General features: G+C 41.6%; 1 protein-coding gene across 1 annotated transcript in view; it reads left to right on the forward strand.

Moving 5' to 3' along the window:
- Positions 1-17711, forward strand: part of EXOC4 (exocyst complex component 4) — a 735341-nt gene that overhangs the window by 558525 nt on the left and 159105 nt on the right. The window contains exon 12 of the mRNA XM_035021134.1: positions 15432-15568. Coding sequence (XP_034877025.1) covers positions 15432-15568 — 137 coding nt within the window. The remainder of the gene's footprint in view (positions 1-15431; positions 15569-17711) is intronic.

Raw genomic sequence — 17711 nt, forward strand, 5'->3', positions numbered from 1 at the left:
TGGTAATTTTATGAATCATTAGAGTTTCCTTTCCAAATTGTATCCGCATGCTCTTAAAGTGCCTTCCAAGTTACCCACATGAAGAGACTTTGAACAATTTTATTATTCCATTTAATACTTTTGAGTTTTGTATTAATTTTGTGTTTTAAACAAATTTATACTTAAAATCCAAAGATAACATTGTGACAGCTGAATCTTTGTGTACTTAATTTCTCTTGCTTTTAAAAACATATGAGTCTGTCTCATCTTCTCATCCCTGGTCTAATAAGAGACTCTAGAATAAATATGAAGCCCCAGTTTGGTAGAGTGATGACTTCCTACTTAAAATCAAAACCCACCCCACCCCAAGGTTGAGCACAATCACAACAGTTGAACACTGTCCTTTGGCATTTGTGTCTCATTAGGCATAGTCATGTGGAAAGCATGTGCTCTGATAGTGATTCCTAACCCCTCCAATCGTAATGCAGTGGTCCCCAGTTCAGTCCCACCTGGGCCAGCCAGTCTAACATGGGATGCACAGGAAATGGGAAAACTAGGGTCAGTGTAGTGTTTGTGTGTGTGTGTGTGTGTGTGTGTGTTTTCCAGTTTACTTTCTTGGAAAGGACTTTTTTCTGATATTTTCCTCCATTTTCTTAGTGTTAAAATATTCATGTTTTTATCATACTTTTATAAAAAGAGTGGTATTGTAAGTGAGCCGTTTTTGTTTTGTTTTATTTTAAACATCATAACTTGGCAAAATAAAGAGTTGGATCTATGTTGGTTCATTTATTTTTCCTGGTTGGTGAACTCCTAAAGTCTGGAAATTATTGTACATGTGTTGGCTATATCCTTCGCAGTGGGCGTGGGTGTTTGCTGTGTGAAGAGATTGTCTTAGAAGGAAACACATCAAAGCTTCACTATTCTGATTTTTTAACCTCTAACCGTTCTTGGATTCAGGAGCAAAGCTGCTTTCCTGGGCAGTATGTGGGTGGTTCTCCTGCCATTCGTTTCACACAAACTTTGGCAGGATGCTGTTGAATTTAGTTCGTCAGGATCCATTGTGGTAATTTCTGATCTCATGTAGGCCTCTCTCTGCATCAATAATGTAAATCCAGGAAGGATAAATGCGAATGACTCATCTCCTAAACTTGGGAAGGTGGGTTAAAGGCCAAGTTGGTGGGCAGGCTGGAATGTCACTGTGGTTGACAAAGAATATGACACTCCTCGAGAATGAAGAAAGGAAGAATAACTTGTTCAGTGTCTCAAAGTTAGTCTTAAAACCATATTCGGAGTCCAGGTCTCCTGTGTCTTCGTCATTTGACTTTTGCCCAGTGGTGCATACTGGTTTGCTCAATGTGCAGCAATCATATGGAGCCGTTAACTTTATTCCTAGAATAGGCTGGGATGCTGGGTTTGCCACAGCCAGTTTTGTCAAAAACAAGGCCTATTTTTTAAAAATGTATTCGCTCTTCACAAATTTTATCGTCTCTCCCAGGATGAGGCATATCTGAGTTGTATCTCTACCCTTGAACAAATTTTCCCTTGTGCATGCATGCTTGCACGCTTGCTCAAACGCTGTCTCCCCCAGCCAGTTCCATATGTTCTATTTTACTGGAAGCCAAGCTCCCTGCGCATTCTTCTCCTAAGAGGGCTCCAGATCTCACCTCTGAGGTACATGAGTAACTGAGGCTGAAACAATGTGTAGGGAAACTTGTCAGCATAATTGATTGTTAGATGGAATGAGCCACCGAAGACAGGTGAGCCTGCACGGAGTGGAGCGAGTATGTGCGAAGTGTGTGTCTCCCACTGGGTCGGCCAGACTTCCTCCTCTGACACGTTGATTTATATATTCGTAACGCTTCCCTAACGACTCGTGTCCACACTGTGGGTCACTGAGCCTCCTGCCAAAGAGGAAAAAAGAAGAAACGTGTAAAGGTCGTTTACGAAAAATTTATACTTAAAATCCAAACATAACATTGTGACAGCTGAATCTTTGTGTACTTAATTTCTCTTAATTTCGTTTCGAGTGTCATATTCTTTGTCAACCACAGTGACATTCCAGCCTGCCCACCAACTTGGCCTTTAACCCACCTTCCCAAGTTTAGGAGATGAGTCATTCGCATTTATCGTTCCTGGATTTACATTATTGATGAAGAGAGAGGCCTACATGAGATCAGAAATTACCACAATGGATCCTGATGAACTAAATTCAACAGCATCCTGCCAAAGTTTGTTTCTTTGCCGGCAAAAAAGAAGAAACATAAAGGTCCTGCTCTGTGAATTTCCAGCTTTGGTTGGTTGTTGGCACTAAATGGAGCAGCTAAGGACGCGAAATCTTTAAAAGGACAAAATAATCACATAAAACGCTTGAATAATACTACTACCTCAGGAGAAGGGTTTCTGTGAATACAGATGCTTTGTAACATGACAGAAACGAGTCAGAGTGGAACGAGGATTTGAGAAATATAAAGAAATGCAAACACTTAAGGCCACCTTTGGTGGCAGCTTGATATTCTGGAGTTCTTTAAAAACGTCTTCCTAAGTGTTATACTTGTTCCTTGAAACTGCTTTAAGTGTTAGACTTGCTAAAAAATAGGGATGATAAGGACTGCTCCACTTTCTCACAATCTGTTGGGATATTGACTGAGATACTTGCGAAGTTCTCTGAGTTCTCGGGAAGAAGGGTGTTAGAAATCACTATGGTGATATTGTTAGCAGGGCATGGCAAATTAAGCAAAAACATCATTTCAGAAAGATAACTTTAAGATAGTTTGGATTATTAGCCTGAGCCTGTATGGCAGTCTCTTAGGTCCATAGTCCAGTGCTTTCGCACGAGATAGCCATTCTGGGTGAACGAAAGAGCCCAGATATCGGGAAAGTACAAAGAGACAGGAGCCTAGAGCCCTTGCTGCCTCACTCTTGGCTGGGCTGCTGGCATTGGCGTGGCCTCTGCCCCCAGAAGGCTGCTCATACATAGTAGCCTAGTGACCAGCAGCAGAGTTCAGTCTCCATTTCCTATCCTGACTCTGTCCTGTCTCCTTGCTGAGTTATTTCACACCTCCCTCTCACTAACAGATGTCTCAGATGAGCAGCTGTGTCCCCTCACCACACGCTGCCTCCACAGCTTCCCATAAATCTGGTTCTGGTTCCACCAGCCGCAGCACTGAAACCGTCGTCTGAAGGTCATGGTGACACCCCTCCATAGTCAGTCCTTACTTGCCTTGACCGGCCGCACCTGGCATCATAGACTGCCTGAAGAGATAACTCATCACTCACTGTTTCTGTTTTTACTAGAAGCAGCAAAAGGTTCAGGCTGCCTGGGTTCACATCCTGACTGAAGCTACAATCTTCCAGTTGCGTGTCCTTGGACAACTCTTTGATCTCTTAGTACTTCAGTTTCCTCAGCTGTAAAATGGGGATAGTAATACCCATCTTATAGATAGTTAAATAGAATTTATAAGGAGTTAAATGAGATGATGCCTCTATTTTTTTTTCTTTAAAGATTTTATTTATTTATTTGACAGAGAGAGAGACAGCGAGAGTGGGAACACAAGCAGGGGGAGTGGGAGAGGGAGAAGCAGGCTTCCCGCCGAGCAGGGAGCCCGGTGCGGGGCTCGATCCCATGCCTATAAAGCTCTTAGACCTCTGTGTGACACCCTTCTTTGTAATTGTTATATTTCCAGAATGTCGCATAGTGATGATGCCTGGCACGTAGTAGGTGTTCAGTAAATATTGGCTAGACTGGCAGATGGATAGACAGGTAGGTAGCTTGTTCTCACATTCATGTTTTTTATATCCTATAAATGCTGGTTATTTTTACAGGTATTATCCAAAATAAGAGAAAGGAAATAAGGGTACTTGAGTATTTTACATTCATCAATCAAGTTAACTTGATTATCTTTGGTTATCTTTGAATATATACCTGTTTCATGGAGGTTCACCTATATTTGTTCTTTTTCATGCCTTTTTACTTTTATGCTGCTTCTTGTTATTAAATTTTTCTTTGTGTAAATTACCTTATTTTTTTTTAAAGATTTTATTTATTCATTTGACGGGGAGGGAGAGTACGAGCAGGGGGAGCGGCAGGCAGAGGGAGAGGGAGAAGCAGATACCCCGCTGAGCAGGGAGCCCAGTGCGGGGCTCAATCCCAGGACCCTGATATCATGACCTGAGCCGAAGGCAGACGCTTAACTGACTGAGCCACCCAGGCGCCCCATAAATTACCTTTTTTAAAAAAACAATTTTGTGTTGGTTGGGTTAAGGAAAAGAATGAAGGACGGGTTTTTTGGTTTTGGTTTTGGTTTTTAATATGTATATAATTAGGTGGTAGAGCATGGAATAATATGGGCCCTTTAAGCAGAAAGAGAATAGAAATACACAACTGGGATATAAAGTTCCAGGGCACACTGTTACCTGGAGTCAGTCTAACATTGGAGATTTTTCCTTCTCTGTTGGAGGATTTTGTGAGTAGTTTGTTTGTTCATAAAGATCAGAGGCCCTTACACGACCCCTCTTCCTTGAAACTCTTCTTTCTTGGCTTTTTGCATACTTTGTTTTCCTCACTTTTTTTTCTTTGTCCCTGTTCTTTTTTTCTTTCTTGGGTCCTCTTCTCGCCCTTTCACTGCTGGTCAAGCCACCGTGGACTCCTGCTGGGGCCCCGGGCAGTCTGCTTGTTGTGATGTCCTACAGCTCTTACCTCCATGTATCAGCGTCGTCCACCTCCGTCTCACACCACCCTCCCCAGGACCGGGCACAGTGTTGGGGGCACTAGAGAGAACACTGAAATGGGACTCAAAAGGCCTGAATTCTTCATTTTTCCTTTCAGACTTCATTTCCTTTTTCCTTGCTGTTTTTAAGATTCTTTTCTGTTAATCTCACTGGTTTTCAACAATTTGGTGATAGCGTGCCTTGCTATAGTCTTTGTCATCTTCCGTTTGAGGTTTGTTGAGCTTCTTGGATCTGTGGGCATATAGTTTTCGTCAGATGTGGAAAAGGTTCAGCCATTATATTTTTTTTCTGCCCTCCACCTCCTTTGGGAACGTTAGTTACATATATTAGGTTGCTTGATATTGTCCCACAGACAGTTCACCGACTCTCTGTTTCATCATTGTCATTTTTTTCTCTGTGTTTTATTTTGGATAGTTTCTATTGCTGTGTCTTCCATGTCTCTTCTTGTCATGTTCACGTTTTGCTTTATGTTCTTGAACATAGGAGCATATTTATCATGGTGGTTCTAACCTCCTTGTCTACTAATTCTATTATCTGTGTCATTTCTGGGACTGTTCTTAACTGATTTTCCTTTTTCTTATGTAGTCTCTCACATCTTTGCATGCCAGGTAAACTTTTGTTGAATGCTGGGCATGGTGATTGATTTATTGGTTAATTGATTTATTGATTTATTTAACATTTTGGGGTGCTGGATTTTGTTGTAGTGCTTTAAATATTATTGAGCTTTGTTTTAGGACACATTTTAGTGATAGAATTACACTGATCATTTCGAGGTTCGCTTCCAGGCTTTGTGAGACATGTCCAGGCCAACCTTTAGTCTAAGGCTAATTTGACCCCACTACCCGAGGCGCAGTACCTTCCTGAGGACTCAACCCATTGCCATATCTATGAGGTTGCTCATCCACTCTGGCTAATGGGAACCATCCCTTGCCCTGTGTGAAGTCTGGGAATTCTACCTGCTTTTTCCAGGTAGTTCTTTCACCAGTATTAGTAATTCCTGCCCCACGGGCACAGATCAGTACTCAGCCAAAGATTTGAGGGGACCCTGCTAAAGACCTCCAGAAAGATCTCAATCTCTCCCTCTCCCTTGCTCTCAATGTACACCTCCTTCCCCTCCAGTATTTCACTCCACAAAGCCCTACTTGCCTTAATCTTCCAAAGCTCCAGATTCTCTCCTTCACTCAGTACGACTCCCAGGCTCCATGCAGGTCCCCCCTTTCCTGCACCATCGCCTGGAAACTAGCTGGGGGCATTCGTGGGGCCCACCTCAATTACTTTCCTTCTCCAGCATCTGAGAACTAGTATTTCATATGTTTCATCTGGTTTTCTCATGTTTGAAGCAAGGCTTCAAGCTATTTCCTACCAAAATACCTTAGTATTACTTCTCTACAGAGCAAGAGCATTTTCTTCATTATCACAATCACATTGTCACAGTTATGAGCATGAGCAGTAAGTTCTTAATATCTTCTGATATCTAGAAATTTGAAATTTCCCACACTTTACAAAAATGTTCTTTACAACTAGTTTGGCCAAACTAGGATTCCATCTAGGACTGTAATTGTGATGCAGCTCTTTTAATCTAGAACAGTCCTTTTTTTCCCCCCAACGCTGATGTGTTGAACAGACCCAGCCACCTGTGCTCTACAATATCCCATGTTCTGTATTCATCTCATAGCTTCCTCAGTTTCCTCTTACTCGATGTTAGATCTAAAAGTGTGATTAGATTGAAGTTAAATGGTGTCAGTAAGAATATATAATAGATGATGTTAGATTTCACGTTCCATCACGTCCGCAGACCTGTAAGAGCTGGCTTCCTAACATTAGTGATGTGAAGGTTGACCCCTGGGTGAGAGTTGTGACCATCTGGTCCCTCCATCATGCAATTATGGTTTTCCTTGTGTGACCAGAAAGTAATCTGTGTGGTGTATCTTTGCCACTACAAAAACATTCATTTTCCCTGTCAACTTTCATCTGTTTGTTTTAACACCAATTGATAATCTTTACCCAAATCAATTGTTTTATTAGAGGCTATAAAATGATTTTCTAATTCTGTTACTTCTTCTATATTTCCTAGTTGGCATTCTTCATTAAAGGAGAGCTTTCCCTATTTGATAATCCTGAAATAGATATGGTTCCTACTGGAAAGACAGAGTAAATGCATAATTCTTTCTCTTGATCAGGTCTCAAAGAATTTGATTCGATAGTCACCTCGAAGGGTGACAAACAAGTTTTTTTCTTTCTTCCTGTATTGATTTTTCATGTTTTTCAATAAAAATCATCAACTATAATAATTTACTCCATTTGGTGCTCTAATCGTCAGCTTTGGCCAGAGGGAGCTCAGAGACCTGGATTCTAGATTCTGAAGTGTCATAAGCTAGCTGTGTACATTTGACAGGCCCTTCAATATTTGTTTTGATTTTCTTTTTTAAAGCCAGAGAATTGGACTGTGGATAGCAAGGGTTCCTTTTGTCTCTTAAGATTGAGATTCTGAGCTCCATCCACCCCCTCATCCCCTGCCCTGCTTCTGTCCCCACAGGAGGAAGCCCTCAGCCTGACATTCAGGCCTTCCTCAGGCGGGCTCCCCCTGGCCAGTCAACCCTTTCTCCTCTGGTTCCTCAACAGGAATCTCCCCCTCCAGCCACACTTGTCTCCTGTTTGCTACATAAGACCAGCTTTTCCCTGGTCTGAAATACCTTGCTGCTTCCTCCCCATGTATTCTGAACCTCACCCATCTTCCAGATCCCAGTTCAGTCTTTCCCACCTTTTCACTGCTATTTCCCTACTGTGTTTTTTGCACTTAACTGGCATCTTTTCTTGAAATATCGCTTGTTTCAAGAGCATTGCTTGGCACAAAAGAAGTACTATAGTTACTAATATTGTTCTACTTCTGTATCTTCTGTAGCACTGTGTATTTTGCTGAATAGCAACCTTAAGGTATTTTGGAAGTGTGTGTGTGTGTGTGTGTGTGTGTGTGTGTGTGTGTTGGGGGCTAGAGTTGAGTATATCTCTTATAGGTGCCAACGTTCACCTCTTCATTGATATATTTCCACTCCCTGGGTTCCATTACCCATCCAGGGGAATTGATAACCTGGATATACAGTCATACTGATTGGAAGCATGTAAGGAAACAAAGATACCCCCTGGGATCTGACAGTCTAATTAAGCACAACTGTTGTATACTTCTTTCCCCTTTCCTGCTACATTGTTTTGTTTTGAATATGAAATCACAAGCCCGTAAATAAACCTCATAAAGAGCCAGCTGTGCTTAGAAGATATGTTAGGCACAGATTTTATTCAAGCATAGTGATCCTCTAGCCAAAATGCTAAGAAAATATTATGAGTAGTTTACATCATATACATTTTCCAAGTTATTAACTGACAGGTAAATTTTACAATCACGTATGTGAATTCTAAAGAGGTATAGTATTGCTGGTTGCCCAAAATTTGACCTTATATTTTCTTTGATTAAGCCTATTTATAAACTGTAATTCTCTTCACCCTGCCAGATGGAGCTTCAGAATGTATTTCCCTGTTGGTTATAGAAGTTTGTCTTTTCTCAAGAGTAGAACCTTTTGAAATTACCTTCCTACACTTGGAGTGGATCATCTAATGGTTAGTGACATCAGACAGGATTAGTTTGTTGCATTTTCTTGCTGGAGAGGGTAAAAGGGGGATACTCCAAATATTTAGGTACCAAGTACACATATTGTTATGCAAGGACCTCCAACATCTAGCTCTGACTTCCTGTCACAGCCTTCCCGATCTACACATACACACACACCCCCTTCATCACAGCCATGAAGAACAACTCACACTTCCCTGAATCCCACGCTATTTCACATTCATGCTGCTCTCTCTACCTGAAGTACTATTTCCCCATTTTTGTCAATCTATAAGTCACTATTGATCTTTCAGAAATCAATTCAATGACAACTTCCTCTTTCCCACCACTGCCCCACCCCCACCCCAGTTCAGTTAACTTTCCTTCTCTCTGCCTCTGCTGTAAAATACACAGTTGCCCAGGATAGCACCTAGGAGACTTTATTGTCTTTATCTGTGAACTCGTTGGTCTCCTCCTACTAATATCTAAGACCACTGGAGAGTGGGAACCTTGTCTCATCTGGCTTTTTATCTCCTGCAGTTAGCCTACTATTTGGCCCAGAGAAAATCTTGATGTAATAAAGGTGTATCTCTTTAATAATTAAGTTCCCTGCCCTATCCCCAGACAGCTTCTGGTCCTTCCCAACGGTTGGCATCCAGTGGTCTGTAGTAGTATGGCCAACAATATGGCTACATCTTCACAGTTTAAGCATAGCCCGTGAGTGAAAACCACTGTACTAGAATACTTACGCACGTACAGATGGTACTCTCAGACAAGTTGTTGAAGGGGTACCTATTCATTTGTATAATGGTTGGACAGAATTGTTTATGACTGACATCTAACATGCATGTACGTAACCACCAACCAGATGTCCCTCCCAGTCAGGATCTCCCCCGCCCCTAACGAAGGTGTATTCATCTGAGTTCTCCAGAGAAGTAGAACCAAAGGGGCAGGAGAGAGATGTTGTAGGTGTTTTTAACAGGAGGACCTAATGGGGGTTGGGAAGAGTTTTTCTACAGAAAGGAGGTTTTAGCTGAGATCTGAAAGATAAGGAAAAGTACTCTAAGAAAGGAAGACAGGGGACAGAACTTTGTAGGCAAGTACAGGGCCCTGAAATGGGAAAGAAGAACTGAAGAAGCCCCAGGTAGCCGGTTCTCAGAGAGGCAAGGGGAAATGGTAGCCGATGAGGCTGGGGGAGTAGACAGAAGCCCTGTCATGAAGGGCCTTGCCAGTTATCTGAAGAATGCAGGGCCTCATGCATTCAAGAGTTAAGTTGGTGAGAACATAATCAGATATCACTTTAAATGTTTTCTTTTGACATTAAACTTACAAACTATAAAGCGTACAAATCTTAAGTGTGAAGAATTTTTACGTATATGTTTACTCATGGAACAGCTGCCCAATCAAGATGTTTCCAATACCTGGAAGATTCTCGCCTTCTCAGTCAGGACCCACCCCCTCCAAGGGTGGCCACTGTTCTGACTTCTACCACCAGAAATGACTTCTGCTTGTTTTTGAACTACAATAATAGCAGTCATGCCGTTGTTTCCCTTTGTGTCTGAATGCTTTACTCAGCTCACGGTCAGTGAGATCCATCCATGTGGTCACATGCAGTGGTGGCTCGTCCTTTTTCATTGCTCTGTAGTATTCCATTGTGTGAATACACCACACGGTATCTGCCCCTTCAGTTACTGATGCACACAACAATTGCCCCTTTTTTTGCTATTATAAATAAAACTGCTGTGACTCCTTGTGTTCATGTCTTTCAATGGACATAAGCACTCATTTCTATAGGAGACATAAGTTTTTAACAGATCCCTCTGCTTGTGAGGTGGAGGATGATGGGGAAGAGAATAGAAGGGCATTTTCTCAGGTACCAGCTCCCTGGATGCATAGACTTTTACCAGATAGCTTATTAAAGGAACAGACCCTTTCAGAACATTTTAAACATCACACAAATCAAAATATAGATTAAAAAATGAGAAGCAGACTTCCTTTTGGCTTCCAGCATTACTGTCATTACTGTAGCTATTATATAGTGAGCTGTCACGTGGAGCTGATAATAACTGGAAGGATGGTATGGTAGGGCAAGCTTTACTGACTTATAGTTGAATGTGTCCCAATAAACAGAAACATTATTATCCTCATCTAACATTTGTGAAGTCCCCTCCCTCCACAATTGCTGGTGTGTGTGTGGTAGTGTGGGGGTGTATCTGAATTTACTGTTTTCTCTCAAGTGCTTCCTAAAGCAGTTTTCAAGAACCTTGGGGTCTTTGTAGCATCTCTGAACCATCCCTGCTCCAGGGACTAAAACGGCACACATACAGAGACTGCATTCTCCAAACTCAAGGTTTTTGGTTTTGTTTTTCCTGAATTGTGAATTTATTTATATTTCTTAAAATTAGCACATTTGGTTGTATGTATAATGGGCTGCCATTACAGAAAATCATACAGTCAGGTGAAATTCAAAATATTTTTGTAGAGAAATCTAAAATCTGTAGTCACAATAAATATTCAGTTATTAGAACAGTGGGAATTAAGATACAGGAATATAGTAATAAAGAGGCTGTGGTCTGATTCCACCTCACAGGTCAGGCTTTTGGCTCACTATTTTGCATCATAATTCTACTCTAAATCTGTCTTTTCACCGTTCTGAATGTGCTGTGCATTTTCATTAATAAACATTTCGTGAACACCTACAATATGCCAGACACTTCGCTACTAAGGAGTAGAAATATGAAGGGATAGTCACTGATCAAAGGAATAGATAGTCTAGCGGAAGAGACAGTCAAGCAAACCAGTGGGTGCCATACTCCATTGAGGGCTTGGGCTAAATTGTACCTAGGGTGTTCTGGTAGCACTGAGGAGGGGCATCTAAATCAGAGCAGGTAGCCTTTGGGCTGATTTTCAAGGACGGCAGACATGTGCTAAGAAGGGCATTCCAGGCCCAGAGATTAGGAAGCTCAAAGACACAGAGGCAGTAAGTAGCTTGATGCAGTCAAGGAATAACTAAGTTTCTTGTGGTTGGAGCATAGGGTTAGCATGCTCAGTGGAGCTGGAGAGAAGGTTAGAGAGGTGGGGCAGGGGCCAGAACTTAAAAGGCTGGGCATGTAGGAAAGGGACTGAGGAGGAAGAGGCTCAGATTCTCACCCTGTTCCTAGCTGGACTCCCTGTGAGTCCTCAAGCATGTCGCTAGGCATAGGGTCCTCATCAGTACAACCAGAGAACTGGCGAGTCATTCCCAAACTGTGTTCTGGAAGCACTGTTCCAGAAGATGTGAAAAGATCTGTGCTTTGCTATGAAAAATGTTTTCTTAAATAATTAAGGGAAGATTGAATACCACATTTACCTCTTTCAGATTCACAATGACATTAGCATAGTAAAAGTTTCCAAAGTCCTCCAGTGAAGAAACCACTTCAGTTTTCTTTAACTCAGCATTTTCCAAATTACTTGAACTTAGAGTCCATTTTCTATAATATTACTATTAGTATCATGCTGCAGAGCCCCATTTTGGCAAACAATGGACAAGGTCTTAAAGGTCCAATCATCTTCATTCATTCATTAAATTTTTTTTTAAAGCACAGAACCAAAGAGCTGGTCCTTGTACACCCTCTTCCTATTTTAGCCCGCTGGTGCATCTCTATAAGAAACCTTAGTTATTTTTCATAGTAATGGCTTTTTTATTGCATCCGCTATCTTGGGATTTTTTTTTTCCTTTTCTCATTTTTCATGTCATGCCCAGACTTTATTACCTGGTAATAAGTTGCAAGAAATGAGAATTGAGTTGTTTCTAAACAAATATGAATCACTTGTGATATGTTTGGTAGAAATTATCATGAATATAATCAGGGTTTTACTTATTATAAAGTCATTATATTCAACATTGGCAAATCCCAAAATTAATAACAAGTCAGTACATCATTTGAGATGCCAAAGAGATCAAATAAATAAAAACAGAATTGACCTTGTTAGAAATTTGATATTTTCAACACTTATCTGTCAGAGCCACTGATTTGGAAATTGTAATAAATTCTTGGAAAATGGGAACTTTTTTCCCCCTGTAAAAATACCCCATCATTTGGCAAACTACAGTGTCATTTTCCTTGAAGAGAATGTAGTGATTGATTATCCAGAGTGCTGCCATGACAAGGTAAACCAACCAAATAGCTGGAAAATTGTATGTAATCATATAGCATCACATAAGCTTTTTGTTGAGCACGATCATTAGAATTAAACTATGGCATTCTAATCATTCCCTTATAGGTACTTCCTATTTACCCCAAAACCTTTATCTCCGGGGGATGTTCCCATGTGCTTGAATTTTCCCCTTCCCCTCCGACAGTCACAGGAATAAACACAGACCACCCTGAACCCACCCAACGAGACTGCAGAATGCAGAGATTCCTGTGTCTAGCATCCCCGATGTATGTGACATTCGGAGAAGTTTATTTATGTGCTAACATTATTAGTACTGTTTCTCTTATAGTTGCATTGTCCTGAAGGTCCTGAGAAATCATAAACTGGTGGGGGAGGGGAAGGATGGGAGATGGACAAAGGGAAATGAAGAATGCCACTCTTGCTTTTGAGAAGTTGACCATCTAATCAGGAAGACCAGACACACCTGAGATGACCTGAGAACAATTCGACATCTTTCCCTCTGTGTAAAAGCACCAGCCCACTGATTGAATCCCGGAGTGATGAAGGCCAGTTGAGGAGTCACCAAAGCATCCTTGGTTATTAAAAGACCCAAATTGAGTCATAAGAAAGGAAGAGGTTACCCAAACCTGCCTGGAGTTAATTATCAATAGCTTAATTGGAAATAGAACCAGGCCCTTTCTCTCAGTAAACCCAAGCAGTCTCCCCGTGCTCCTCTTCCCTATGGTGTTTTAGATTTTAAGGAGGCTTTGTTAGGTTGGCTGAACTCCACTCTCCTTTATTAATTGCTGTCCACATGTTATAGGATATCCTGTGTTCTGAATCAGGATGAGGATTTTAGATTCTTCTGAGCAGCGTGGGGACATGTAGCGAAGCAGAATCAATTCCTGTCACTCACACAAATACAGAGGAGCGGGATTATGGATCAGGGTGAAGCTGCAGTGCTTTATTCTTAAAATCAATACAGAAAAGGAAGTTGAACTTGTGGGGATTCTATAGAGACTGTAATTTGGTTTCCTGTGAGGTTTGCCTTACAGAATATAACTGCTCCTTCCTTTTCACCTTCTGATTATTTTACTTCGTGGGGGGGTGGGGAGTAGTGGGGGAGCAGGACAGAAGATAAGAAACCTCTGCAGCCAAATAATCTTGAATAAACACACACATGGAACTCATAACTCAAGCTGATCCTCCATTGTGTTGAGAAGAGCTGTACAATTTTATCCATTCTTTTTATTTTTAGAAGAAAAAAAAATTAACCAAGACCCTGTACCCCATAGTCTGCATTTAAGCAGAATAAAATGCCTTTGATATTTTTCCACAGGTCACTGTCAGCATAGGAAAAAAAATTTTTTTTAATGTTTACTTTTATGGCCAAGTCTACCATAGCTTCTATAATTCTATGTAAAATAAATACATATATAAATACATATTCATCTTCAACAAACCAGTTATTGATCAAAGGATTCCAAGGTGCTAGGCTTGTGATTAATATTTACTCCAATGTAATTTTCCTTTTGAAAGAGGCATGAACTAATGGTTTCAACCACCCAGTCTTGTCTTAATCCAAGATTTAGAGTTGACTATGAATATGCCTCACTGCAGATAGAACGCTGATCTGCTGCACAGTGCTATCAGTCTCTAGCTGCAAGATGGGCTTATTATTGTTTCCCTGGAATATTGCTCTAATTCTGTTTCTAAAATATGTCTGAGTCCCTTTGGCCAGTGCTCAGCAACAATAGGAAATATTCTGATCTAACGAGAAAATGGTAGGACTACAAGCAGGGGAACTCCGGGCTAGCTCCAAGGCAGAGTGGTGTAGTTAAAAGAGTGAAGCCTGCAGCCCTTGGCTCTGCTTACTTCCTTTTCTAAGCCTGTTTTTTCATCTTTAAACTGGGGATGATTGTGGAACTCACCTGACAGGTAGGCACGTTGAGAGGATGAAGTGAGCTGAAGTGTGTAGCGTGCCTAGCCCTGCACTTTGCACTTGTTAATAATTTTCTTTTAAGATTTTTATTTATTTGAGGGCGCCTGGGTGGCTCAGTCGGTTAAGCGACTGCCTTCGGCTCAGGTCATGATCCCAGGGTCCTGGGATCGAGTCCCACATTGGGCTCCCAGCTCAGCGGGGAGCCTGCTTCTCCCTCTGACCCTCTCCTCTCTCATGCTGTTTCTCTCTCGCTCGCTCTCCAATAAATAAATAAATAAAATCTTAAAAAAAAAGATTTTTATTTATTTGAGAAAGAGCAAGAGAGAAAGAGCATGAGCGGGGTGAGGGGCAGAGGGAAAAGCAGACTCCCCACTGAGCAGGGAGCCTGATGCGGGGCTCGATCCCAGGACCCTGGGATCATGACCTGAGCCGAAGGCAGTCGCTTAACTGACTGAGCCACCCAGGCGCCCCCCTACCCCTGCACTTTGCACTTGGAAGAACCCAGTGTTAATGATTACCGTGATTAATGTGAGTCTCAAATAAGAGAACATATGCTGTGTATGTGAAAACATTCTACAAGCTGTAAGGCACAATACAAATGTTAGTTGTTGTTCTGAAGAGGTGGATGGATTTGAAACTTTTACAACGGATCCTGGAGGGCATTTTCTTTGAGCTGCCTTTCGTAGGTCCCTAATCTCAAAGTGCAGCCCTGGAGGTGATAACTCAGTCTCCAACCAAATATGCATTTTCTTTCTTAAAAGCCATACCCATATCTTGTGGATACCAAGAATTCCATGAAACCAATCCATAAACCCCTGTCCTGCATCTTTCCGCAGAAAGTACTTTCTCAGGCCTTTGGAAGACCGGCATCATGGAAGATACTTAATTTGGCTCTTTTTAATCGGTATTTGTCAGTGTCGCATCCTCCCGGGAAACTCACGTCTTAAATGATAGCATCCTTTCAGTTGTCCTTCCTTGTCCTACACATGACTTGAATTAAAAAAAAAAAAAAAAAAACTGATGAATTTCTGTGTCCTCTCCCAGAGCACAATCATTGTGGAGAAGACAGTGCAGGACCTCATGAACCTGATGCACGACCTGAGCGCGTACTCGGATCAGTTCCTCAACATGGTGTGCGTGAAGCTGCAGGAGTACAAGGACACCTGTGCAGCGGCCTGCAGGTAGAGCTTCGGTTGTGAGCCTGACCAGTGCCCCGCCTGGAGACACTGTTTTTCCACCATTCTAAGGGAGGACCAGTTTTGCGTTTGTCAAGGGCTCTGACGAGAGCACATGCCACAGAAATAGCCTCCTAGATGCATGCGTAGTCACACCAATAGAGGGAATGTGAGGGACCAAGGGACAGAGCCACTTAGGCCTGCCATTGAGTGACAGAGAAAAAGTGTCAGCCTGGATTTCCATGAAAACCTAGAATCATTAAGATTGGTCTTTGAGGAAATGCCAGATCGTGGTTAGTCCATCTTGTGATCCTAAAAGATCTTTAAAGGAAAGCAATTTCGAATTCTTAGGATCCCTTAATAATCTACAGTATGATTTCTTTTTAGTTCTTAAAATGTGCTTCTCTGGATACTTAATCTAGAGCCTTTCTACCGTCATGACAGGACAGCTACACCTGTTTCCAGCATGCGCAGAACTGAAAAACCATTGTTATGAACTTGAAAACCTTTAGTTTTCCCTCCGATCTCTTTTCTCTGAGCTCAGAAATCTCACCGAGCCATGGAAAAGATCATAGCACTTCTGGTAATAAGCTAATAATAGGAACAAATTATGGTCTGGTTGACAAGACCTGAAACAATTAGGGAAGAAAGGAGTATATAATACTAAATTTTATGTGATATATAATTAAGGATAGATAGGAAAGTAGAGTATGTAATCAGGTGCTACTTGCACAATGTGGGACAAAAGAGTAGAAGGAATGGAAGATGAGAGAGAAAAAGAAGGGGAGACTGGAGTCAGAAAAGATTTCACAGGTGAGATGTGTGCTGGCCTTAGAAAGACAGATGGGATGTAGGGAGACGGACAGAATAAAGGACATTGCAGGGATGCAGGGGAAGCACCAGTATGGTTGCCTGATAGTTCAGCAAAAGTCCTTCCTTGTGTAGAACCCAGTGCTGGACACGGTGCTTCTCATTACATCGTACAATCACATTTGTCAGAGATGTATTGAGCATTTACCAGATCCGAGACAATGTGAGTGTGTGAGGATAAAGCAGTCAGTCAGTCAGAGATTATAACTTTAATGAGTTTACCTTCTTGGTAGAGAATAGAAAAGTAAATCAGAGACCAAGACAGGTATGTCCACAGTGTTAATTTGTGATGGAAAATAAAAGATAGGTTGACATGCTCTAGGAAGAAGAAACGACTTGAGGACAGGAGCGCCTCCATGAAGGGTAGGAAGTAGGCCTTGTGAAGAATGAGGAGGAGTTAGGATTTGGGCTAAAGGAGCTGAAGGAAGGAACCAGAGCATTGTCAAGGAGGTGGGAAGAGTAGGAAAAGAAAGAATGACTGATGAATGTTTGGGTTTTGGAAAGGAAGGCTGAGCCAAAATGGAGGATCTTGAATACCAAGCTCAAGGAGCTTGGCCTTGTAAAATTAGGTAGTGGGGAACCACTGAGGGAGAATAAATGGGGAGTATCAGGCCCAGACCTGTGCGTCAGGGAGACTTTTCTGAGCTTCGTGTATGATGGACTGGAAATGCAAGAGTGTGGAGGGGGAGGGAGAGGAAGAGAGGCAACGAGTTCCTGAATTGAAGAAGAGGCAAAGGAGGTGGTAGAAAAGGGACAAATCAAGAGACACTAGGAGGCAAATTTGTAGGACATGGCCACTGGTTAGCTGTAGGGGGTAAGGTTGAAATTAGCCTTATCTTTTCTATGCTGTATTTGTAGAAGATTTTTTTAAACTTGAATTCAAGATCTCACGTTTACCCATTAAATTTAATGTTATTTTTAGCTCATCATTTCAGTCTTTTGCGATATTTTTGAATCCTCATTCTGTCATCAGAATATCTTAGCTCTTCCCCAAATTCCTTGTCATTCCTGATTTTATAAGCAATCTTTTAGTTTCTTTATGTCATTTGAAAAAAATGTTCAACAGGACAGAGCTAAGTTGAGAATTGGGATGGCATACCTCTCGAGACTTCCTTTGAGATTCTCATTCCTATATTACTCAGTACTTCAGGAGTTCATGGGGTTTTCTAAAGTGAATCCAGATTATACCTCAAGGGCAGGCTCTGGAACCTACATTTGAATGCTAACTTTGCCACTTATTAGTTATATGACCTTGAACAACTAGTTACTCAGCTTCCCT

The sequence above is a fragment of the Mirounga leonina genome, unplaced genomic scaffold (genome assembly GCF_011800145.1).
Source record: "Mirounga leonina isolate KUSES-001 unplaced genomic scaffold, KU_Mleo_1.0 Mir_174, whole genome shotgun sequence".
Lineage (NCBI taxonomy): Eukaryota > Metazoa > Chordata > Mammalia > Carnivora > Phocidae > Mirounga > Mirounga leonina.